Below are 24,498 nucleotides of genomic sequence, written 5' to 3' on the forward strand. Positions count from 1 at the left end.
TACAGAGGGAAAAGGGGTGGGATTCACAGCTCAGCAAGTCAAAGTATCCTCTTTAAATGGTCAGGTCCCACAATGTATTCAGTGGCCTCTGAAGGGAAGCAGCCTGGGTTCACACTGCAAGTTCCTGTCCTCCCGCACTCAGCCGGCTTGTGCTGACTCCTGGTCCTCTGGACGATCTGTCCACAAGGTTAGGAGCCTGTTAATTCATAAGGAAGCTTGCATTTATATAGTGCCTTCCGCCTTTTGGGGAACCACAATGCGTTTCACAGTCAACACTTTCTGAAGATCGGCATGTGGCAGCCAATTTGCGCACAGCAAGCTCCCACAGAAGGCAATGTGATGATGACCAGATCACCTGGTCTTACTTGTGGGATATTAATTGTGGGATAAATATCAGGCCCCAGGACAGCACGGAGTTACATCTGTCCTCTTCCAGCTGTTGCTGTTTGATCATTTATGTCCGTCTGAGAGGGAGACAGGGCTCTCGGGTTAGTGTCTCACTCGAAACATGGTCGCTCTGCCAGTCCGGCTCTCCCTCGGTACTGGTACCGGGAATGCCAGCTCTGGTTTGGGAATTCAAACCCCTTCCCCCCAGCTCCTGACTCAGAGGCAAGAGAGACACCAACTGTCATGTCGTGCTGTACAGAATCAGCTAGCTGGTAATCCAGAATTGTGGAATGGCAAGACAGAAGGAGGCCATTCAGCCCATTTTGTCTGTGCTAGCTCTCTGCAATAAAAATTCACACAGTGCCCATTTCCCCCACATCTGTCAATTTTTCCTCTTCAAAAAAATGATCCAATTCTCTATTGAAAACTATGACTGAACCTGCCTCCAAATTCTTTCATGCGTGACACATTCCAGCACATCTCCTTTGCACACACTCGAAAAATTCACATCTTTCCCCCAGTGTTGGGCCCATATAAACAGCTCCTATTGGAGTAGGTTAGGATTGGAAAGCAGGGGAGCTTATATTCAACTTGTGTTGAACCAGGATTAGACTGCACTGGGAGCACTGCCAACATCGGTGAAAGAACACCAGCCCACTGGAAGCCAAACTGAGAGACCGGCCAGTCTAGCAGAAAGAAATACTCCAACTCTCTCACTTTACCGACTGTCAAGATGAACATGGTTCAGTCCTGGATCTGATTAACAACAGAATCTAATCATTGCTTTCACTTGTGAACTTGCTGGTGTGTCACCAGACAGGATGACTGAGTGAATCCCTTCCCACACACAGAGCAGGCTAACAAACTCTCCCCGATGTGAACTTGCCGATGCCTCTGTAGGCTGCATAACTGACCAAATCCTTTCCCACACACACAGCAGGTGAATGGCCTCTCCCCAGTGTGAATGCGCTGGTGTCTCAGAAGGGTGGATGAATCTCTGAATCCCTTCCCACACTCAGAGCAGATGGATGGCCTCTCCCCAGTGTGGACTTGCTGGTGCATCACTAGGTTGCATGACTGAATGAATCCTTTCCCACATTTAGAGCAGGTGAATGGCCTTTTCCCATTGTGAACTCGCTGGTGTGTCTGCAAGTGAGATAACTGAATGAATCCCTTCCCACATTCAGAGCAGATGAATGGTCTCTCTCCAGTGTGAATCCGCTGGTGCATCAGCAGGCTGGATGACTGAGGGAATCTCTTCCCACACTCGGAGCAGATGAATGGCCTCTCTCCAGTGTGAACTCGCTTGTGTGTCAGGAGGGCAGATGAATCACTGAATCCCTTCCCACATTCTGAGCAGGTAAATGGCCTCTCCCCAGTGTGAGCCCGTTGGTGCATCAGAAGGTTGGATGACTGAGTGAATCCTTTCCCACATTCAGAGCAGGTGAATGGTCTCTCCCCAGTGTGAACTCGCTTGTGTGTGAGCAGGTGAGATGAATTACTGAATCCCTTCCCACACTGAGAGCAGATGAACGGTTTCTCTCCAGTGTGAATTTGTTGGTGTTTCAGCAGGGTGGATGACTGAGTGAATCCCTTCCCACACTGAGAGCAGGTGAATGGCCTCTCACCTGTGTGAACACGATGATGAGTTTCCAATGCAGATGGGGTGCAGAATCCCTTCCCACAGTCCCCACATTCCCACGGTTTCTCCATGGTGCCGGTATCCTTATGTCCCTCCAGGTTGGATGATCAATTGAAGCCTCATCCACACATGGAACTTGAGTACGGTTTCTCCCCGCTGTGAATGGTGTGATGCTTTTTCCGGCTGTGTGAAGCTGTTTCCACAGTCAGTTCACTGGAACACTCTCACTCGGGTGTGTGTGTGTGTCTCGGTGCTTTTCCAGCTACACTGATGTTGAAATCATTTCTCACAGATAGAACGGGCAAACATTTCTCCTTCCACAATCGAAGCACAATGATATTCAGATCCTGATGAATTGAATGACTGTCAAATCTTGATGTGATATTTGGTTTGAGTTTCTCAAATGCAAATCCTCTTCGAGTGTCCTGTGAAAAGGGTTCACAAAAGTTATCACTGGCAGGACAGGATAGAAATTCAGAACAGACAATTGTAGTTTCAATGGAATAGTCTTGCCTCTTCCCCAAAAGCTGTAAGTGTCCACACCACACACCATCCTCCATTCTCACTCTGCTGTACCTAATATACTCCCTCCTAATTCTCCTGATTGACAGATACATGCTTACTGCTTCTTGTCCAGGGCACAACGGCTTGAAGACCACCACATAGGCTGCTGGCTTTGTGTATGTATATATTTAATATACACAACATCACCTGATTAAGGATACAGAACTAACGCAAGGACAAGCTTTATTTCTGAGTGAATGTGCATGACCAGGAACCTGCTACTTATGAGAATGGTGGAATTGGACATAATCGATGATTCCAAAATGAAATTGGATAGGCACTTGAAGAAATAACCTTGCAGGGGAGCAGAGATATAGAAGGGGAATGGGACTGACTGGATTGCTCCAACGATTGTCAGCATGGACTCAAGTTGCTGAATTGACTTTTTCTGTGCTGTAACTACAACTGGAAACATATAACGTAACTCGAGTATTATATTACAAGACTAAATAATAAATGAAGTTTATTGCAGATCGATAAATAATGTATCTAAAACATACCATATTACTCTCTGTCCTATATTAATTTACGTCCTTAAATCTCAGCATCTTCTGGGGAAACCACCCTTTTAATTGTGAACATTAGGAAAGAGGCCATCATTTCCGTGAGACAAATGAATGTATCAAGCTGAGGGAGCAAAGGATGTCAATCTCTTTAAGAGAGAGAGAGAGAGAGCCGCACGGTGACTCAGTGGTTAGCACTACTGCCTCACAGCGCCAGGGACCTGGGTTCGATTCCCGGCTTGGGTCACTGTCTGTGTGGAGTTTACACGTTTTCCCCGTGTCAGCGTGGGTTTTCTCCGGGTGCTCCGGTTTCCTCCCACAGTCTAAAAGACATGCTGGGTAGATGCATTGACTCGAACAGGCTTTGGAGTGTGGCGACTAGAGGAATTTCACAGTAACTTCATTGCAGTGTTAATGTAAGCCTTACTTGTGACAAATAAATAAACTTTAAAAGAGAGAGAGAGACCTGGGCTAACCTTTCCAGAGTCTGCCGCCTCCCTGGATTCACTTCCTTTCCCATCAGTTGCTGCAAGTTCCCAATTTCCCCCAGAATGAGAAAAGAAATATAAATGGATAGAAAAGAAAGTGTTTTACTCACAGATGTTTGACAGGGGAAGAGGTTGTAATGTGTGTGAAGCTCAATCTTCATTCAGAGGGAGAGAAGCAGCCGCTTTGCTGGGCAGTGATGAGCAGCTGAACAAGCTCCTCATTCACACAATGGGGGGGATGATCCGTGCAGCCATTGGCACAAAACGCGCGCCCTGATTGGCTGGAGGATTCTAGGTCCTCCAGGCGTTCCCATTGGTCAATCTCTGCCATGACGACAATACGGGGGTAGGAGCCCACGTGGGGGTAGGAGACACTTTGACCTCCGAACGCGGGAGCTGTTGTCCAATCCGCAGTGTTGTGCTTGTGCTCCAATGGGTGACTGAGTGCTGGGAACGCCCCTCTGAAAGCTTTGTGACGTCCACAGAGGAGTCCCCCCTGAATCAGTCAATAGGAATCAGTCTGCTCCAAGGTGACATCCTGGGGTTCCAGTGCGCAGGCCCGGGCGAGCGGACACGGAAGCCCCGCCTCCCCCTTTTCCTCCCCCTCCACATGCACCTCTTGGAGCCAAGGTTTCCAGGCTGACGGCTCCGGCCAATCGGGAGCCCTGGCAGACCGGAAGGACTCTTGTCCTCCAGCCAATCAGAGGGTGGACTTTGTGACACAGGAGGTTGAGCTTCACACAGACTGAACCTTCTTCCTGTGTCCCACATCTGTGAGTAAAACAGTTTGTTTGTGTTGAACAGAAAGAGAAGAGGAACAGGCAGGGTCTGAGAGGTTTTCAGGATGGAAGCAAGAATTCAGTAACTGAATAGTGAAGCTGTGAGTGGGAGATGGAGAGGAAGGAAATCTGAGCAGCTGGAAAAAGCAGAACAAAAAGGCTGATTGGGAGAATCTAATTGTGAGAGATCCAGAGGCTGTGACTCCTGGGGCTGCCTGTGGAAAAACGCTTTGGGATCAACATATATTATTTATTTAGGATATAGGCGAACAGGTTGCCTGAAGATTTTCGGGCCTGTTCACTGGACCGCAAGAAGTCTCACAAAAGCAGTGAGCTTGGATCTTTTGATCAGTTTGAATCAGCACCTTCAGGAGAATTTGGAGGATGTATGTTAGGTACAGCAGAATGTTTAGAATCCCTACAGTGCAGAAGGAGGCCATTTGCGCCGCCGAGTCTGCATCGACGACAATCTCACCCAGGCCTTATCCCGTAACCCCATACATTCACCCCGCTAATCCCCCGACACCAGGGTCAATTTAAAATGGCCAATCAACCTAATCCGCACATCGTTGGACTGTGGGAGGAAAGTGGAGCACCCAGAAGAAAACCCATGCAGATACAGAGAGAAAGGGCAAACTCTACACAGACAGTGACCTGAGGCCGGAATTGAACCCGGGACCCTGGCCCTGTGAGACAGCAGTGCTAACCACTGTGCCACCATGTGGGACAGATTTACAACTTTTCAGGAATAAAAGAAGAAAAAATAGTTTTGTTGATTTGAAAATGATCTGTTCTGAATTTCTTTTCTACATGGATGGTATTGACTTTTGCAAACTTTTTCACAGGATATTAGAAGGGGAGGATTTGCAGACAGAAATATCAAAAAACATCACATTCAGATCTGAGAGTCATTCGAATAACCATAATGTGAATATCATTGGCATTTGAATCAAGAAGAATTGTTTGGTTTTTTTCTGTCCGTGGGCAATGATTGAACATCAGTGTGACTGGAAAAGCACCAAGAAGTACAAACGTGAGTGAGAGTGTTCAGGTTACACAGCCTGAAAAGCATTGCCCCATTTACATTGAGAGGGAGTGTACATCTGTTCTCAGTGAGGACGAGGCTTCATCTGATTGTCAAACCTGGAGGGACAGAAGGCCTCCCGCATCAGGGAGAAACAGTGGAAATGTGGGGACTGTGGAAAAAGATTCAAAGCACCGTGTGAGCTGGAGATTCATCGACGCAGTCACACTGGGGATAAGCCATTCACCTGCCCTGATTGTGGGAAGGGATTCTCTCAGTTATCCAACCTGGTGACACATCATAAAATTCACACTGGGGAGAGGCCATTCACCTGCTCTGAATGTGGGAAGGGTTTCACTGATTCATCCCGTCTCCTGACACACGGACGCATTCACACGGGGGAGAGGCCTTTCACCTGCATTGAGTGTGGGAAGGGGTTCGGAGATTCACCCAGCCTCCGGAGACACAAGCGAGTTCACACTGGGGAGAGGTCATTCCCTTGCTCCGTGTGTGGGAAGGGATTCACTCTTTCATCCAACCTGCGGAGACACCAGTGAATACACGCCAGGGAGAAGCTGTTCAGCTGCTCAGAGTGTGGGAAGGGATTCAGTGATTCCTCTGCTCTGCAGAAGCACCAGAGAGTTCACACGGGGCAGAGGCCGTACACCTGCTCTGACTGTGGGAAGGGATTCACTCGGTCATCTCACCTGCTGATACATCAGCGAGTCCACACCGGGGAGAGGCCGTTCACCTGCACCGTGTGTGGAAAAGGATTCAGTGCATCATCTACCCTGCAGAACCACCAGGCAGTTCACACTGGGGAGAGGTCATTCACCTGTTCCGTGTGTGGGAAGGGATTCACTCAGTTATCAACCTTGCTGCGACATCAAGCAGTTCACACTGGAGAGAGGCCATTCCCCTGCTCTGTGTGTGGGAAGGGATTTACTCAGTTATCAACCTTGCTGCGACATCAAGCAGTTCACACTGGAGAGAGGCCATTCCCCTGCTCTGTGTGTGGGAAGGGATTTAACAGGTCCACTAGTCCGCTGACACACCAGCGAATTCACTCTGGAGAGAGACCATTCAGTTGCACTGAGTGTGGGAAGGGATTCACTGATTCCTCCAGCCTCTGGAAACACCGGCGAGTTCACACCGGGGAGAGGCCATTCACCTGCTGTGTGTGTGGGAAAGGATTCACTGAGTCGTCCAGTCTGCGCGCACACCGTCGAGTTCACACTGGGGAGAAGCCTTTCACCTGCTCTGAATGTGGGAAGGGATTTGCTGATCCTTCCAGCCTGCGGAAACACAAGCAAGTTCACACGGAGGAGAGAGGCTGTTCACCTGCTCTGAGTGCAGGAAAGGATTCACTGAGTCATCCAACCTGCTGAGACATTATGGCAGTCACACCGATTAGAGACCTTTTAAATACTCTGCCTGTGGGTGTTAATTGTATAATTTGGGGTTAAATATATACAAGCAGTGGACATTGATTAGATGTTTACATGAGCACATATAGACACTTACTGACAGAGCATGGAATGGTATTAGGAGTTATATACCAGTAATGTTTCACTCTGTGAATAAATCTATACCAAGTAAAGATTGGAACCAGTTTCCTCCTTCACCATAAGACGGTCAGGATTATAATGTGGTGACAGAGAATGTTTAAAAATACATGAAGTTTCCAATCTGAATGTTTGAGAAGGAATAATGATAGCTTTGATAAAAATCAAAGGGAAAGATGCAAATTATCTTAAAACTACACAATTTGTTCACACTTTTTGCCAAAGATTAAAAGTCCTGCTTCAAGATGCAGGAGCAGTTGATGAAGAGTATACGAGACTCATACAAGAGACCAGTGCAAAGTGTACAATCTATAAAAATTATTGGAGGATGCCGTCACATCCCAATAGTAAACCTTCCCTTGGCCCTTGGGGCTGGAGCTGTGGCACCAGCTCAGTTTCTGAATGATGAGTTTGGAGACGTGTGTGAAAACATGAACATTCTGGTCAGGAACACGGCAGCTGAAAGTCCTTTCAGTGATGGACTCTGTGAAAGGAATCACACGGTGATCGATGAAATGCTGCAGAAAATCTCAGCTGATCAGCCAAACTGCAAGTTGATAACTGCACCGGCCTGGACGATTCATGTAAAGAGTTCACTTCAGATGGTTTGAGAGTATAATCCCTGTTAATTGGTCTGTGGGAAAAATTCCAAATGACCCTCTGTGCTGGGGATAATCCTCCTGATTTAGAAGGGATGACAATTAGTACAATTTTTATTCATTTATTGTTTCACTGGTGCTCGAGCTAAGAAATTATTGTAGATCCTCGATGAGGGGTGTCTTATAATGTAATACTTTGTACAAAATAAAGACCATCATGGTTTTATTTTTCAAATTGTTTTGAAATATTGTGTGTTGTTATAATTCGGGTCGAGAACATGAGAAATCCAAACACCCATCACAAGATTCCAGGTTTTTAAACAAAATCAAACTTCACTGAATATAAAAGGAATATTAAAAACCAGCTCGATGAATTATATTTTGTAAAGATTTATGCTGTAAACTCAGTTCTGACTCAAAACATGAACTCTGTTTTCACTCTCTACAGATGCTGCCAGACCTGCTGAGGTTTTGCAGCATTTTTCAGTTTTTGTACTTTTTAAACCCTTACTCCTGGACAAGAATGCCCTTATACTTAATATCTTGAATGTGCATTCACTTCTGTTCCTGGGACAAATCCTAAAGGTATGTCAAAGCTCCCAGCATTCACTTTAATTCTCCTCAGTAATCCAGCGATTCTCCAGACTCCAAGATTTCATGAGGATCCTTCTATTAGCTTTCGGCTAAACAACTCTCCAACTTTCCTTTGAGATTTCAAAATTGACTCAAAACATGGACTCCTCAATCCAAGCATGGACTTCACTGCCTTCTTGCTGAGGGATTTAAACATTGGGAACACCCATGGTTCCTAATGACCTCCTCGGCTTCTGGTCCCACAGCTGGTTCACAGCTCCCGCTCCCACAGCTGGTTCACAGCTCCCGGTCCCACAGCTGGTTCACAGCTCCCAGTCCCACAGCTGGTTCACAGCTCCCGCTCCCACAGCTGGTTCACAGCTCCCGGTCCCACAGCTGGTTCACAGCTCCCGGTCCCACAGCTGGTTCACAGCTCCCGGTCCCACAGCTGGTTCACAGCTCCCGGTCCCACAGCTGGTTCACAGCTCCCAAGCTAACTGCAGACTGCCTGCTTTCTGTGAGAAACACCCAGAATTCCAACCAAGACCACCCTGAATCACTTATCCCCATGGTAACAGACCAGTAGGGATGTCCAAAAGATGTTTAAATTAATTAACTTTTAGTTTCAGAACCAAACCTTTTTTCTTGAGGTGTGTGTGAAGAATTCCCCTCTCTAACAAAGACAGGAAAAACAATTGTCAGACCCAATGTCTCCAGCTAAAAGAGCCCAGCTGCCGTGTTACACTTGTTCTTACCCTTCTAGCTTTGACTTCTCAAACCAACATGGGCCACACCTTGTGACTGCAAATTCCCTCAGGGTGTTTTTATCAGATTCTCAACCCAGTTTTACATTTTTTTTAAATCCGAAATTAATATTTCTAAAACACATGAATTATTAAACTAGATCTTCACAACATATTCCCAGGAAGACATGAAAATGTATCACTATAATATCCCATTTAGAATATTACAATGTAAAGCATACTGGATATCTTAACCACAGCCATGATCTAATCAAATTGTGCAGCAGGCTCGAAGGACCAAATGGCCAACTCCTGTTCCTAAGTCCAATGTTTTCCTCTGTTTAACTATCTTATGACCTGCAATAGACATAATAATCCCTCCATGGTCCACTTCACATTCACAAGTCCAGCTTGGTAACAGCACACTGCTGGGTTCCATGTCCAGGAATTCAGTCCACTGAAGATGGAAAATATTATTGGTTTGTGTTTTCTGAAAATTTTCTTCTTTCAGTAATTATAGTAATTTTTAATAATTATAGTTTCTTCTACAAGAGAAGAACATTGCTGTTCAGTTGTGGATTTCCAATTCTGAAAACAGTCTGTTCAGAGTTCACATTTTGAAATTTATTTTCTTCCATGTTTGTAGTTCCTCCATTGTTTAAATCCAGAGAGAATATTCCACTCAATTCCACATTGAAATGTCTTCTTCTTGCTCTGTTGTAGCTGCAGCTTCATTTTTAATTTCATTTCCCAGAATCAAACATTCTGGATTCTCTTTTGGAGAGAGCAAGTTCAAAATGGCTTCTTTTTGTGTCAACAACTTGTTCCTTCATTGGTCAAAATCTTATTTCGCCATTTTAAGAATGTTGTTAAAATGCTTTTTATGTTAAGCAAAAAGGTCCGATATTCTTGTTTGGAGTATTTTGGATCTTGGGCTTCAGAAATCGGGGAATTGAGAACAAAAGCAGGGAAGTTATTCTGATAGTTTTAAAGCTCTGGTGAGGCTACAACAGAATACTGAGTCCAGTTCTGGTCACCACACTTTAGGAAGGATGTGAGGGTCCTTGAGAGAGTCGAGAGGAGATTTACCACAATGGTTCCAGAGATGAGGAAGATGACGCGAATGTGGAACTCGCTACCAGTGAGTGGTTGAGGTGAACAGCATGAATACATTGAAGGGGAAGCTCGATACATACATGAGGGAGAGAGGAATAGAAGGATATGCTGATGGGGGGAGATGAAGAGGGGTGGGTGGATGCTCATGTGGAGCATAAATACTGACATAGACCAATTGAGCCGACTGGCCCGGCCCTGTGCTGTAGACTCAATGGAACAGAGACAAATATATTTATTTTCGATTTACCTCCTGTTTGTGGGTCATCTCAGTAAAATGTGCACTCCCAAATTCAAACAGCATCGACCCACTGGAAGCAAAGCCATGAGGTCGGTCAGTCCAGCAGAAAGAAACCCTCCAACCCTCTCACTTCAGCAACTGTCAGAATGAACATGGTTCAGTCCTGGATGTGATTAACAGCAGCAATAACAGCAGAATCCAACCCCTGTCATCACTTGTGAATTCGCTGGTGTCTTAGCAGGTGAGATGACCGTTTAAATCTATTCCCACACTCAGAGCAGCTGAACGGCCTCTCCCCAGTGTGAACTCGCTGGTGTGTGAGCAGATTGGAGATCTGAGTGAATCCCTTCCCACAGTCAGAGCAAGTGAATGGCCTCTCCCCAGTATGAACTCGCTGGTGTGCCAACAGGGTGGATGAATGACTGAAACCCTTCCTGCACACAGAGCAGATGAAGGGTGTCTCCCCAGTGTGAACTCGCTGGTGTATTAGCAGTTGGGATGATGTTCTAAATCTCTTCACGCAGTAAGAGCAGCTGAACGGTCTGTCCTCAGTGTGAATGCGCTGGTGGCCCATCAGAGTCTGAGAGCTTTTGAAGCTACGCCCATAGTCTGAGCATTTAAACAGTCTCTCATTCGTGTGGGTGACACGGTGTGTCTGCAGGGTGGATGAATGACTGAATCCCTTCCCACACACACAGCAGGTGAACGGCCTCTCCCCAGAGTGAACTCGCCGGTGCCTCCACAGGGTGGAACGATCGCTGAATCCTTTCCCACAGTCTGAGCAGGCGAAAGGCCTCTCCCCGGTGTGAACTCGCTGGTGGGTCAGCAGGCTGGATAACTGAGTGAATCCTTTCCCACACACGGAGCAGGTGAACGGCCTCTCCCCAGTGTGAACTCGTCGATGTGTGTCCAGTGCAGATGGGCACTGGAATCCCTTCCCACAGTCCCCACATTTCCATGGTCTCTCCATGGTGCCAGTGTCCTTTTGATAATGAGTTGATTCCACATCCAAGTACAGAACACATGTACAGTTTCTCCTCGCTGTGAATGGGGTGATGTTTTTCAGGCTGTGTTACTGGTTGAAGCTCTTTCCACAGTCAGTTCACTGGAACACTCTCACTCGGGGGTGTGGGGTCTCCATTCTTGTCCAGTCACACTGATGTTTGAAATCTTTTCCCACAGACAGAACAAACAAACATTTCTTGTCATACATTCAAACGGCAATTATATTCAGGTCCTGATGAATCCAGTGACTTTGTAACATCTTGTTGTGACGTTTGGTGTGAGATTTCAGTCTGTAAATTCTCTCCTTCTAATATCCTGTTTATAGAAGTTATCAGTGTAAGTATAGGACTGAAATTCAAAACAGACCATTCTAGTTTCCATGAAATATTCTTTGCTTTCTCATTCCCTAAAGTTGTAAATCTCCATCCCACACACTCTCCCCCCCATTGTCATACTGCTGTACCTAATACACACCCTCCCAATTCTCCTGAAGGTGCTGATTCAGGCTGATTGACAGACCCATGCTCCTGTCCAGTACAAAGAGACCTGAAAATCTTCATGCAGGCTGCTACCCAATGTCCACATTACTAAACATATCATTGATCAGCAATAGAAAGGAGATGTGAGGACCAATTTCATTCACGAGTGGTCACGACCTCACCCCACTGCTTCTGTGCATGGTGGAATCAGCAATGATCAATGATTTGAAAAATAAATCAGATAGGTGTGAAGGAATTAAAAAGGGAACAGAGTTATGGAGGGGAAATGGGACTGAGTGGATTGATGTACAGAGAGTCAGCATGGACTTCTTCCAACTATCACTAGAATATATACAAAATTTCAGGAAATGTAGTGGAAGACATGCCCTGTCTACATCAACGGTGACAAAGTGGAAATGGTTGAGAGCTCAAGTTTCTAGGTGTTCAGATCACAACAACCTGTCCTGGTCCCTCGAAACTGCTGCTTTAGTTAAGAAAGCCCACCAACGCCTCTACTTTCTCAGGAGGCTAAGGAAATTCAACATGTCAACTACGACTCTCATCAATTTTTACAGGGACACCACAGCTTGGTATTGCTGCTGCTCTGACCAAGAGTGCAAGAAACTACAAGGAGTGTGAATGTGGCCCAGTGCATCACGCAAATCAGCCTCTTATCCATGGACACTGTCTACATTTCCTATTGCCTCAGAAAAGCAGCCAGCACAATCAAGGACCCCACTTATCCTGGAAATTCTCTTTTCTATCTTCTTCCGTCGGGAAAAAGATACAAAAGTCTGAGGTCACATACCAACCGACTCAAGAACAGCTTCTTCCTTGCTGCTATCAGACTTTTACAAACAAAGAACAAAGAAACTTACAGCACAGAAACAGGCCCTTCGGCCCTCCAAGCCAGCACCGACCATGCTGCCCAACTGAACTAAAACCCCCTACCCTTCCGGGGACCATATCCCTCCATTCCCATCCTATTCATGTATTTGTCAAAAAGCCCTTTAAAAGTCACTATCATATCTGCTTCTACTTTCTCCCCCGGCAGCAAGTTCCAGGCACCCACCACCCTCTGTGTAAAAAACTTGTAAGAAGTTTAACAACACCAGGTTAAAGTCCAACAGGTTTATTTGGTAGCAAAAGCCACACAAGCTTTCGGAGCTCGAAGCCCCTTCTTCAGGTGAGTGGGAATTCTGTTCACAAACAGAGCTTATAAAGACACAGACTCAATTTACATGAATAATGGTTGGAATGCGAATACTTACAACTAATCAAGTCTTTAAGAAACAAAACAATGTGAGTGGAGAGAGCATCAAGACAGGCTAAAAAGATGTGTATTGTCTCCAGACAAGACAGCCAGTGAAACTCTGCAGGTCCACGCAACTGTGGACAGATCTTTTTAGCCTGTCTTGATGCTCTCTCCACTCACATTGTTTTGTTTCTTAAAGACTGGATTAGTTGTAAGTATTCGCATTCCAACCATTATTCATGTAAATTGAGTCTGTGTCTTTATAAGCTCTGTTTGTGAACAGAATTCCCACTCACCTGAAGAAGGGGCTTAGAGCTCCGAAAGCTTGTGTGGCTTTTGCTACCAAATAAAACTGTTGGACTTTAACCTGGGGTTGTTAAACTTCTTACTGTGTTTACCCCAGTCCAACGCCGGCATCTCCACATCATAAAAAACTTGTCTCATACATCTCCTTTAAACCTTGCCCCTCACACATTAAACCTGTGCCCCCTAGTAATTGACTCTTCCATCCTGGGAAAAAGTTTCTGACTATCCACTCTGTCCATGCGGCACGGTAGCACAGTGGTTAGCACTACTGCTTCACAGCTCCAGGGACCCGGGTTCGATTCCCGGCTTGGGTTACTGTTTGTGTGGAGTTTGCACATTCTTCTCATGTCTGCGTGGGTTTCCTCCGGGTGCTCCTGTTTCCTCCCACAGTCCAAAGATGTGCAGGTTAGGTTGATTGGCCGTGCTAAAATTGCCCATTAGTGTCCTGAGATGCGTAGGTTAGAGGGATTAGCGGGTAAATATGTAGGGGTGTGGGGGTAGGGCCTGGGTGGGATTGTGGTCGGTGCAGACTCGATGGGCCAAATGGCCTCTTTCTGCACTGTAGGGTTTCTATGATTCTATGCCCCTCATAATCTTGTAGACTTCCATCAGGTCGCCCCTCAACCTCCGTCGTTCCAGTGAGAACAAACCAAGTTTCTCCAACCTCTCCTCATCGCTAATGCTCTCCATACCAGGCAACATCCTGGTAAATCTTTCCTGTACCCTCTCAAAAGCCTCCTCCTTTTGAATGGACCTACCTCATATTAAGCTGATCTCTCTCTTCACCCTTTCTGTAACTGTAACACTATATTCTGCACTCTCTCCTTTCCTACTCCCCTATGTACTCTATGAACAGTATGCTTTGTCTGTACACCGCGCAAGAAACAATACTTTTCACTGTATCCCAATACATGTGACAATAAATCAAATCAAACCCATTGCTGCATTTCCTTCCTGAAGCCACATTTGTCCACTGGGGCCTGTCCCCGGGAGAAAGCGCTGCAGCTGCCGTTGTGTTGGGTGTTGAGGCGGTGCCGCTAGTTCCTTATTGGGGGTGTTGAAGCCTCCACTGGGTGTGTGGAGCCTCCCCTCCCACCCACTGCCCCTAACGCTGCCTCCGCTTATCCGCCTCCTCCCCGCCTGAAGATCAGACAAACAAGCGCCTGTCCCTGGACATGAGCCGCACTGCGCATGCTCAACGTCACAATGCCCAGGGACTGATTGACGGCAGCTCCGGACCAATAGGAAAAGGGGGCGGGGCTGGCGGACCGAGCGGGAGCGGCTGGTCCTCCAACCAGAGTGAATAGGGGGAGGGGTCTGAAACATGCGCAGTGCGGGTAATGGCGGCGGACGGACGGTTTTAACTCGAATCCGAGATCAGTTCAAGGTAGAGAGCGGCGCGCAGAGAGCGATGAATGTGGTGGGTGGAGAGGCTTCGTAAACATGTTGTTCAAACCCAAACCCCGGAAAATAACTTCCCGGGCACCCTGTTGGTACCAAATTGGAGGCGTAACTTGTCGTGTTGGGCTGGGCTGACGGCCGCCAGTGTGTCGGTGGCAATGTCTATCAGTGCGCATGTGCGGCCGGCATCTTTGTCAGGGGCAATGTGCAACAGGGTGCAGGTGCGATCGCCATGTTTGTCGGGGGCGCAGGAGTGTCGACCTTTGTGATGTATGGGACCTGAACTCACTGCCGTCCATGTTGTGCAGGTACATCCACCCCGCTGGTAGGGAGAGAATTCCATGATTTTGACCCAGCGACTGTGACGGAATGGTGATATATTTCCAGATGTGGAGATAAGAACATAAGAAATAGGAGCAGGAGTAGGCCATCTCGCCCTTCAAGCCTGCTCCGCCATTCAATAAGATCATGGCTGATCTGATAGTGGGTTCAATTCCACTTACACACCCGCTCCCCATAACCCTTAATTCCCTTAATGGTTAAAAATCTATCCATCTGTGACTTAAACACATTTAACGAGGTAGCCTCTACTGCTTCATTGGGCAGAGAATTCCAAAGATTCACCACCCTCTGGGAGAGGAAGTTCCTCCTCAACTCTGTTCTAAATTGACTCCCCCGTATTTTGAGGCTATGCCCCCTAGTTCTTGTTTCCATTGTAAGTGGAAATAACCGCTGCTTCTACCCTGTCTAGCCCCTTCATTATCTTATATGTCTCTATAAGATCTCCCCTCAACCTTCTGAACTCCAATGAGTACAGGCCCAGTCTACTCAATCTCTCCTCATAAGCTAACCCCCTCATCTCTGGAATCAACCTGGTGAACCTTCTCTGTACCCACTCCAAAGCTAATATATCCTTTCTTAAATAAGGGGACCAAAATTGTACACAGTACTCTGGGTGTGGCCTCACCAGTACCCTGTACAGTTGCAGCATGACCTCCCTGCTTTTATACATCATCCCCTTCACGATAAAGGCCAACATTTCATTTGCCTTCTTGATCACCTGCTGCACCTGTAAACTGAGTTTTTGTGATTCATGCACAAGGACCCCCAGGTCCCTCTGCACAGTACCATGTTGTAATTTTTCACCGTTTAAATAATAGTCCATTTTACAATTATTCCTTCCAAAGTGGATAACCTCACACTTACCAACGTTATACTCCATCTGCCAGATCCTTGCCCACTCACTTAGCCTATCCAAACCTCTCTGCAGACTCTGTGTCCTCCACGCAATTTGCTTTCCCACTCATCTTTGTGTCATCCGCAAACTTTGTTACCCGACACTGGGTCCCCTCCGCCGGATCGTCTATGTATATGGTAAATAGTTGAGGCACCAGCACCAATCCCTGCGGCACGCCACGAGTCACTGATTGCCAACCGGAAAAGCACCCATTTATTCCGACTCTCTGCTTTCTGTTAGATAGCCAATCCTCAATCCACGCTAACACTTTACCCCCAACTCTGTGTACCTTTATCTTATGCAGCAACCTTTTGTGAGGCACCTTATCGAATGCCTTCTGGAAATCTAAATACACCACATCCACCGGTTCCCCTCTGTCAACTGCACTCATTATATCCTCAAAAAATTCCAGTAAATGTAGGATAATTTTTTCAAACACATGCTCCAGCTTGAATGATTTCTGTATCTAAACCCTTTATAACTTATGACAATTCATTGAGGTACGGCGGGGTCTAATGTTTTGTGTGTTTGGCAGAGAGTTTAGTCTGAGTTCGAGGCTCAAACAGGCTCTTCACTGCAGACAGCTCACCATGGCAACACTGATAAGACATTCCATTGCACAGAATCGACTCAGAAACCCTTGCCTGAGGCCTGGCTGTACTCAGTAGCCATTGATGATTTAACATGTTTTTGTGACTGTCTTGAATCAGTGACTTTAATGCTGGTGTTACTATTTTAAAATAAACTCATTCAAAATAATTTATAAAAGTCTGCATTAAAGTATCAGATGAAGGAGTTCACAGGAGCCTGTTAACCGCTGGGACAACAATACAACAGGCATTGAGTGAGGGACAGACGCGACCTGGAAACTGGAGGAGTGAATATTGGAAATACTGACCCTTCAGCACCCAGTGAATTCACACATGGCTCTGAGCTCCTAAACAGGGAACAGAAGCTCCTTTACAACTGGGCTTAGAGTCAGGAAGAACAGCGGTGAATGCTGGAAACGTGCTGTCAAATCAGAGATTGGTGTAAAACTGGGATCTGTTCCTGAGTGAGAGCGAAACAGTGGGTTTAAAATTCCAGTCTGAAAAATGACTGGTATTTATTGTGTGATGATTTAATGTGTTTGCGATAGTCTTGAATCAGTGACTTTAAAGCTGGTGTTACTAATTTAGAATAAAGCCATTTAAAATAAATCTGTGAAAAATCAGTTGGAGGAGTTAAGAGGAGCCTGTTAACCCTGGGACAATTATACAACAGACATTGGATCTTCAGATAGAGAAGGAGCTGCAGTGTGTTTGCAGGAATTCCCTGTTTAATTGAGAATAAGCAGCTTTTGGTCCCGGGTATAAACTGGCGACAGCTTCTCGGCTGTTTCCGGTGACAGACCCGGCACAGCCAATGAGGGAGCTCTTGCTCAGAGCCGCCTCTGACACTCTCTCTCTGGTTGGAGGACCAGCCGTCCTTTCTCATTCTTCTTCAGAAGAGTCACGTTGGACATGAAACATTAGCTCTGTTTCTCTCTCAACAGATGCTGCCAGACCGAGAGCTTTTCCAGCGTTTTCTGTTTTTATTTCACCATCTCCACCATTTCTTTCCTCCACTCCCAGTTTTCTCCCTCCCTCTCCTCTGTGTTCAGATCTCCAGCTCCTGCCTGCAGCCTAACAGTAAAATCAATGATTTTCTCTCCTGATCACTGGGACTCTGAAGCCCCGCCCCCTCGCTGTTGTGTCAAGGTGACCACACGTGTGTTCTGCTCCCTGTTGAAACAAAATGGCAGCCATTAATCTGACCCTGGTCTGCAGCAGAATTCCTGGAGCTGCAAATGCAGGACCTGCAGGGTTTTATTCCAGATTTGCTACCAACCCTGGGTGTTAATGACCCCCTCCATCCACCTGCCAGCTCCACCACTCCCTCATATCTCGCTGCCTCTGCCACCACTTACCGGCAGCAAATGGGAGAAAAATCTCTTCTTCACCATCACTCGCCTTGGGCATGCTCCAAACAATCCAACGCTGTTATTGTGCATTCGTCTCCCATGATGTAGAGAGGGGACTTTCCCCATCACAGAGAATGCTGGGTATACTCACCACCATTTAAGTCCCAATTAGTTTTAATTGTTTATTTGGTGTGACGACACAGAGACTGGGGTTAGAGTGACAATCAATAAAATTAGGAACTAAATACAGAAACCCAAGTTTACAGTCCCTCTCCAATCTGCCAGACAGTAGGAGATGGGAATTAGTGAAGAAGGAGAGTGTCCACATAGCAGTGTGTTATAAACCAGGTCTGAAACTCCAAGGTGTTTTATGAAGTCATCCCAGATCATAAGCTTTGCATTTTGACTTTGGCACGGGTATGATTCAAGTGAGCCACTGGGGAGCTTTTATCAAACAAAGTTTATTTAAAAATACAATTAACACATAGAAAGAAACTTAGCAAGAGCTTTTACCAATTACAAACAAGAAAAAAAAACCATGATATTGTGTAAACATTAACAGCTCAATGTACTGTTCCAACACAACATTCTTATCAACATACACACATGCTTTTGGTTTAGCACAGAAAATGCGGATGCTCACGTGATTTTGCAGCTCTGCAACACCTGCTGTGAATTAGTCCTTTGGATGGAGAATTGAAATGCTGACTTCCCCGTCCTGTAGCTCCCAGCACCGTCGAGGTAGAGATAGAGCCACTGCTTGCCTCGAGCTAGCAAACCACTCTCAGCAAAATTTTCACTCCAGAAAGGCAAGAAAGACTGCTTCCATCGAGCCAGCAGAATTTCTAATACCAGGGAGAGACACAGAAATACTGCTTTTCAGTCTGGGATCTAACAGCTTCTACCTAAAACTGAAAGTGAATCCTTGGATTCCTCTGTGAAGGAACCACCTGACCTTGACCTGTCAATCAATCTTCCCACAACAATTCAAAAGGGACATAAACTCGTAAAACTCCAGGACATTCCATTGGGCCCAAATTACAGATAAACAAAAAGGCCCATTGTGCTTTCATCAGACATCACGGCAACAATACAAAAAAACCCCCAGAGAATCAGGATTAAAATACCTTCCTTAAATGCACAGTAGTATCACAAGTGATCACTGCAGAATTGACTTCACTGTAACGTGAGCTCACTGGTGTCTCAGGAAGGTGAGATGCCTGAATCAATCCTGTTTGTAATTTCAGGATTGCATTCTCATGGATATTCCAGATCATGCATTTTATTTATGGTGGCATTTTGATTTGATTTATTATTGTTACATGTATTAGTATATAGTGAAAAGTATTGTTTCTTGCACGCTATACAAAGCATACCGTTCATAGAGAAGGAAATGAGAGATTGCAGAATGTAGTGTTACAGTCATAGCTAGGGTGTAGAGAAAGATCAACTTAGTGTGAGATAGGTCCATTCAAAAGTCTGATGGCAGCATGGAAAATGCTATTCTTATATCAGTTGGTACGTGACCTCAGACTTTTATATCCTTTTTTCCAATGGATGAAAGTGGAAGAGAGAATGTCCAGGATGTGTGGGTCCTTAATTATGCTGCTTGCTGCAGCTCCTTCCTTTTCAGAGGTTTATAAGGAACAGGCGCAGGAGTCGACATTCCACCCACCGGGATTGCTCTGCCATTCAATGAGATTGTGGCTGATCAGATTATGGCTGATTGCAGCCTGAACTCCACATTCCTGCCTCGCTCCCGTTCCCTCAACTCCCGTTTGATCAAAGCTCTGTGTAACTCAGCCTTGAATATATTCAATGATCCAGCTCCAGTGCTCTCCAAGGAGAGAGAATTCCAAAGTGAATGAGAAGAAATTCCTCCTCACCTCCCTTATTATTAAACTCAGCCTCCAGTTTGAGATTTCCATGAGGGGAAACATCCTCTCAGCATCCAACCTGTCGAGCCCCCCCATGAATTTTAGGTTTCAATAAGATCAGCTCTCAATCTTCTAAACTCTGTGTGCAGACCCAACCTTTCCTCATAAAGTAACCCCTTCATCCCAGGAATCAGCCTAGTGAATCTTCTCTGAACTGCTTCCAACACAATTGTATTTTGTATCTTTCACTGAAAACAGGACAAATATTTTGTTCAGAGTCTGGGCCATTTCCTTCATTCCCATGATTGTTCAGTCTTACCTGCTGAGGGACCAATCCTCACTTCAGCTGCCCTTTCCTGTTTCACAAACTTGGAGAAATTTTACTGTGAGATTTTTCCTGTGAGTTTCCCCTCAAACTCCATTTTCCAAGACATTCAATGATCTTAGAGAGGTAGGGAAGTTGGAGATGGGGCACTAGTTTGCACAAACGGTGGGATCAAGAGCTGGTTCATTGAGGAGGAGGCTGATGTTGGCAGTTTTGCAGAGTGACAGGACCCGAGGCAAGGGAACAATTAAAACAATCAGCTCACACCGGGAAGGTGATGGTCAGCAACTTAGTGAGAATAGAGTGAAGGGAGCAGAGGGTGAGTCTCACGGAGAAGGTGAGCTTTGGAAGGGATGAGAGGAGATAGGAGAAAAACTAAAGAAAGAGGCAAGTTTAAGGCTCAAGGAAGGAGGAGCTTTTAGATACAGTTTGGCTCCATGGGCCAGTGGAAGGGAGTGAATCGGCAGAGGCAGCTGATCAGATTGTCTCAATCTTAGTGACAAAGAAGCTCCATGAGCTCCTCACACTTGTTGGAGGAGACAGGGGGGAGGGAGAGAATTTCAAAAGGAACTAACTTATGTTGGTGACAGTAAAAGGACTTGTCACGCTGTGTTTAACACAAAGCTGATTTATTTATCCTTTATCCAGAATATTAACCTCTACCTGAAGTGGAGTTTATTGACATCATCAGAAACAGACCCAAGAACATAGTTCAGTCCTGGATGTTATTAACAGAAGAATCTAATCATAGTAATTACATGTGAACTCTCAGGTATGTCAACAGGTTGGGCAAACAGATAAATCCCTTCCTACACACTGAGCAGGTGAACAGCCTCTCCCCAGCATCGGTGTGCTGGTTTACAGTGAGTTGAGCTGAACCCAGTCCCAGAGTGAGAGGACCAGAGCAGTCTCTTGTCAGTGTAAACACATTGATGGGATATTAGTTCCTCCAATTGTCGACAGCACTTCCTGGAGTTGAGCATTCAAACAGGTTTCAGACCAGTGATCAGTTCCAGCTTTATTTCAGACTCAGTGAAACAAAAATAAGACGTTTTAGTTGTTCAATTAAACAACAGCCTGTTCCATTTGATTACTACCAAAAGCCTGTCTATATTCGCAGAAAGGAGGTTTGATCTATATTTTCATTTGGAATTCATGGGGATTTTTCTTCTGATCGCAATGCATTGCTGGGCGTGATCAATGATCCAATCCAAAGTACGCATGAAATGGGGATGCCTGTTTCTCAAAATCCTCCACCTATTATAGTTAATAGGGGGAGAACATACATCGACAACCCTGCAAAGCCCAGTGTATACAATGTTGTTTCAAGACACATATGTAATCTGATTGTAAATTCAAAGGAGACAAAATGGATGCCAGTCATTTGGAAAACACACTTCCTCGGTGTGATTCGTACATGAGTGCAATAATGAACCCTGGCCAACGATTTCAAAAAGTCCACACCACAAATTACGAGTATCAGATATCCAGTAAAGCAACCCCCAAAGAGGTCTTCAAAGTTTGCCATCTGTGAAAGCGCTTCAGCAAAGCGCATATTCAACTACTTAGAAAGGACATCACCAATAACTCTATCAGATGCACCACCCACCACCAGAGTTTCAACCGGCCAGGAAAAGCCCAAGCTGTTGGCTCAAACATCATCCATCGAGAGCATTCTGAAAAGAAAGACGAGTTTATCTCCAGAAGTATTGCCTGCACTCACTCCCAGGACAAGTTGCAAGTACAGAATAACAATGACTCCCGTACAACATCGGATGAGTGCTGGATACTTCTCAGCTTGGGAGGCAGGAAACGATGAAGTCCTGTACTACATGCAGAAGACCAGTGGTGGTGATATCTAAGGATAAGGCAGTTGCTCCAACACCTCATCAAGAAGATCCAGTCCAAATGAGCAGACATAAGATGCATGAAACGTGGCTGTCTATTTCTCGAAATCCTCCACCTGATGCACCACCCACCACCACAGTTTCAACCGGCCAGGAAAAGCGCAAGCGTTTGGATGAAACACCATCCATCGAGAGCATTCCGAAAAGAAAAATGAGTTTATCTCCAAAAATATTGCCATCACTCACTCCCAGGACAAGTTGCAAGTACAGAATAACAAAGATTCCCGGACAACATCGGATGAGTGCTGGTCACTTCTCAGCTTGGGAGGCAGAAAATGATGAAATCCTATACTACATGCAGAAGACCAGTGGTGGTGATGACCAATCTGAGGATAAGGCAGTTGCTCCAACACCTCATCAAGAAGATCCAATCCAAAATACGCATGAAATGGCGATGCCTGTTTCTGGAAATCCTCTACCTGATGCACCACCCACCACCAGAGTTTTAACTGGCCAGGAAAAGCGCAAGCTGTTGGCTCAAACACAATCCATCGAGAGCATTCCAAAAAGGTTTGGTTCTGCCTTTCAATTATCCTAATGAACAATGTTTGCACCTTCATCGCTGCTGACAGATAAACTTAATAAAATACACATTCAGTTGCCTACAAGAGTTAATAAACATTTGCATTGCTAAAAAAAACCAGGTTTCTCATCAGTATGACTGCGCTGGTGTTTCCGCAGGTTGGCTAACCGAGTGAATCCTTTCTCACACTCTGGGCAGGTGAATGGCTTCTCCCCAGTGTGAACTCGCTCATGTGCCAGCAGATTTGATGAGTGAGTGAATCCCATCCCGCAGTCAGAGCAGAGGAAAGGCCTCTCTCCGGTATGAACTCTCCGGTGGTTCAGCAGGTTGTATGAATGAGTGAATCGCTTTCCACAGTCAGAGCAGATGAACGGCCTCTCCCCGGTGTGAATTCGCTGATGTGTCACCAGACTGGATGACTGAGTGAATCCCTTCCCACACACGGGACAGGTGAACTGTCGCTCCCCAGTGTGGTTTCGCCCATGAGCTTTCAGTTCAAATGAGTAACTGAATCCCTTCCCACAGTCCCCACACTTATAGGGTCTTTCTCCAGAGTGAACGTGCTTGTGTTTCAACAGGCCAGATGATCGGCTGTAGCCTTGTCCACACTCAGAGCACGTGTACGGTTTCTCCCCACTCTTAACAGTGCTTTTACCTTCCATGTTCAAATTCTGATGATACTGAGGTTCTGATGAATTGGGCGACTCTTAGATCCTGATGTGATGTTCAAATTTCCCAACTGCAAATCCTCAACTTCCAATACCCTGTGAAATTGATTTAAAACAGAAAAAAAGGGAGTGAGAGAGAACCCACAAAACTCAAAGGCAAGTTGTGAAATTGAGCTGAATGAATCTGGTAATTTGTGGAGCTGGCACTAGGAAAAGATGACCATGAAAACAGCTGGATTGTCATAAAAACCCAACTAGTGTCCTTCAGGCGAGGAAACCTGCTCATGCAGTCTGGGCCTACACCAGGTCTGAACCAACACAAGACTCTGGGATCAATGAGGGGAGCAAGGAAGAGAAAGAGAGAGAGGTAGGAGCAGGAAGTATTGAAGGCGAGGCTTTTATGTATCTCCAACTCGACCCGAGCTTTGAAGGAATCATTAGCTCACCCACCTAGGAGGTCCAGAGCATCAGGTGTGTGTGAACATGAACACTTCCAGGTTCCCCTCCAAGTAACACACCATCCTATCATGTCTGACATCCAGTGCTCGTTGAGCAGAAATGTCCTCCAATTCAATACTGGGAAGAGGAAAGCCACTGTCTTCAGTGCTTGCAACAAAATCCAGTCCCCACCTACTCTCTCTGTTGTAACTCTTTGAGGCTGAACCAGACAGTTCATTAGCTGGTTGTTAAATTTCACCCCAAGCTGAGGTTCTGATTACATATCACTAAGATTATTATATTAACACCTATAGCAGAGCTGGAGTTATCTTGCAATTAGGCAGAAACAAACCCAAATGAACTGGTTCAGTCTGAATATGATTCACGCCAAAATCCAATCACTGCAGTTACTTGGAATTTGTTGGTGTTTCAGCAGCCCGGATAAGGCAATATATCCCTTCCCACAACAAAGAACAAAGAACAAAGAACAGTACAGCACAGGAAACAGGCCCTTCGGCCCTCCAAGCCTGTGCCGCTCCTTGGTCCAACTAGACCAATCGTTTGTATCCCTCCATTCCCAGGCTGCTCATGTGACTATCCAGGTAAGTCTTAAACGATGTCAGCGTGCCTGCCTCCACCACCCTACTTGGCAGCGCATTCCAGGCCCCCACCACCCTCTGTGTAAAAAACGTCCCTCTGATGTCTGAGTTATACTTCGCCCCTCTCAGCTTGAGCCCATGACCCCTCGTGATCGTCACCTCCGACCTGGGAAAAAGCTTCCCACTGTTCACCCTATCTATACCCTTCATAATCTTGTATACCTCTATTAGATCTCCCCTCATTCTCCGTCTTTCCAAGGAGAACAACCCCAGTCTACCCAATCTCTCCTCATAGCTAAGACCCTCCATACCAGG

At 45.9% G+C, this 24,498-nt stretch overlaps 2 protein-coding genes and 1 pseudogene across 2 annotated transcripts in view; 1 reads left to right on the forward strand and 2 right to left on the reverse strand.

The window, feature by feature from the left end:
- Window positions 1-24,498, reverse strand: part of LOC144482978 (uncharacterized) — a 120,442-nt gene that overhangs the window by 89,513 nt on the left and 6,431 nt on the right. Inside the window, 3 exon segments of the mRNA XM_078201805.1 lie at window positions 1,505-2,008; window positions 10,512-10,615; window positions 10,868-11,183. Of these exon segments, the coding sequence (XP_078057931.1) occupies window positions 1,505-2,008; window positions 10,512-10,615; window positions 10,868-11,183 (924 nt within the window).
- LOC144482961 (uncharacterized) lies at window positions 5,501-6,801 on the forward strand (annotated as a pseudogene).
- On the reverse strand, window positions 20,674-23,194 carry LOC144483052 (uncharacterized). The gene has a single exon (XM_078201896.1). The coding sequence runs from the start codon at window positions 23,138-23,140 to the stop codon at window positions 22,586-22,588; it is 555 nt and encodes a 184-aa protein (XP_078058022.1). The 5' UTR covers window positions 23,141-23,194; the 3' UTR covers window positions 20,674-22,585.

This window comes from Mustelus asterias, unplaced genomic scaffold, assembly GCF_964213995.1.
Source record: "Mustelus asterias unplaced genomic scaffold, sMusAst1.hap1.1 HAP1_SCAFFOLD_44, whole genome shotgun sequence".
Classification (NCBI taxonomy): domain Eukaryota; kingdom Metazoa; phylum Chordata; class Chondrichthyes; order Carcharhiniformes; family Triakidae; genus Mustelus; species Mustelus asterias.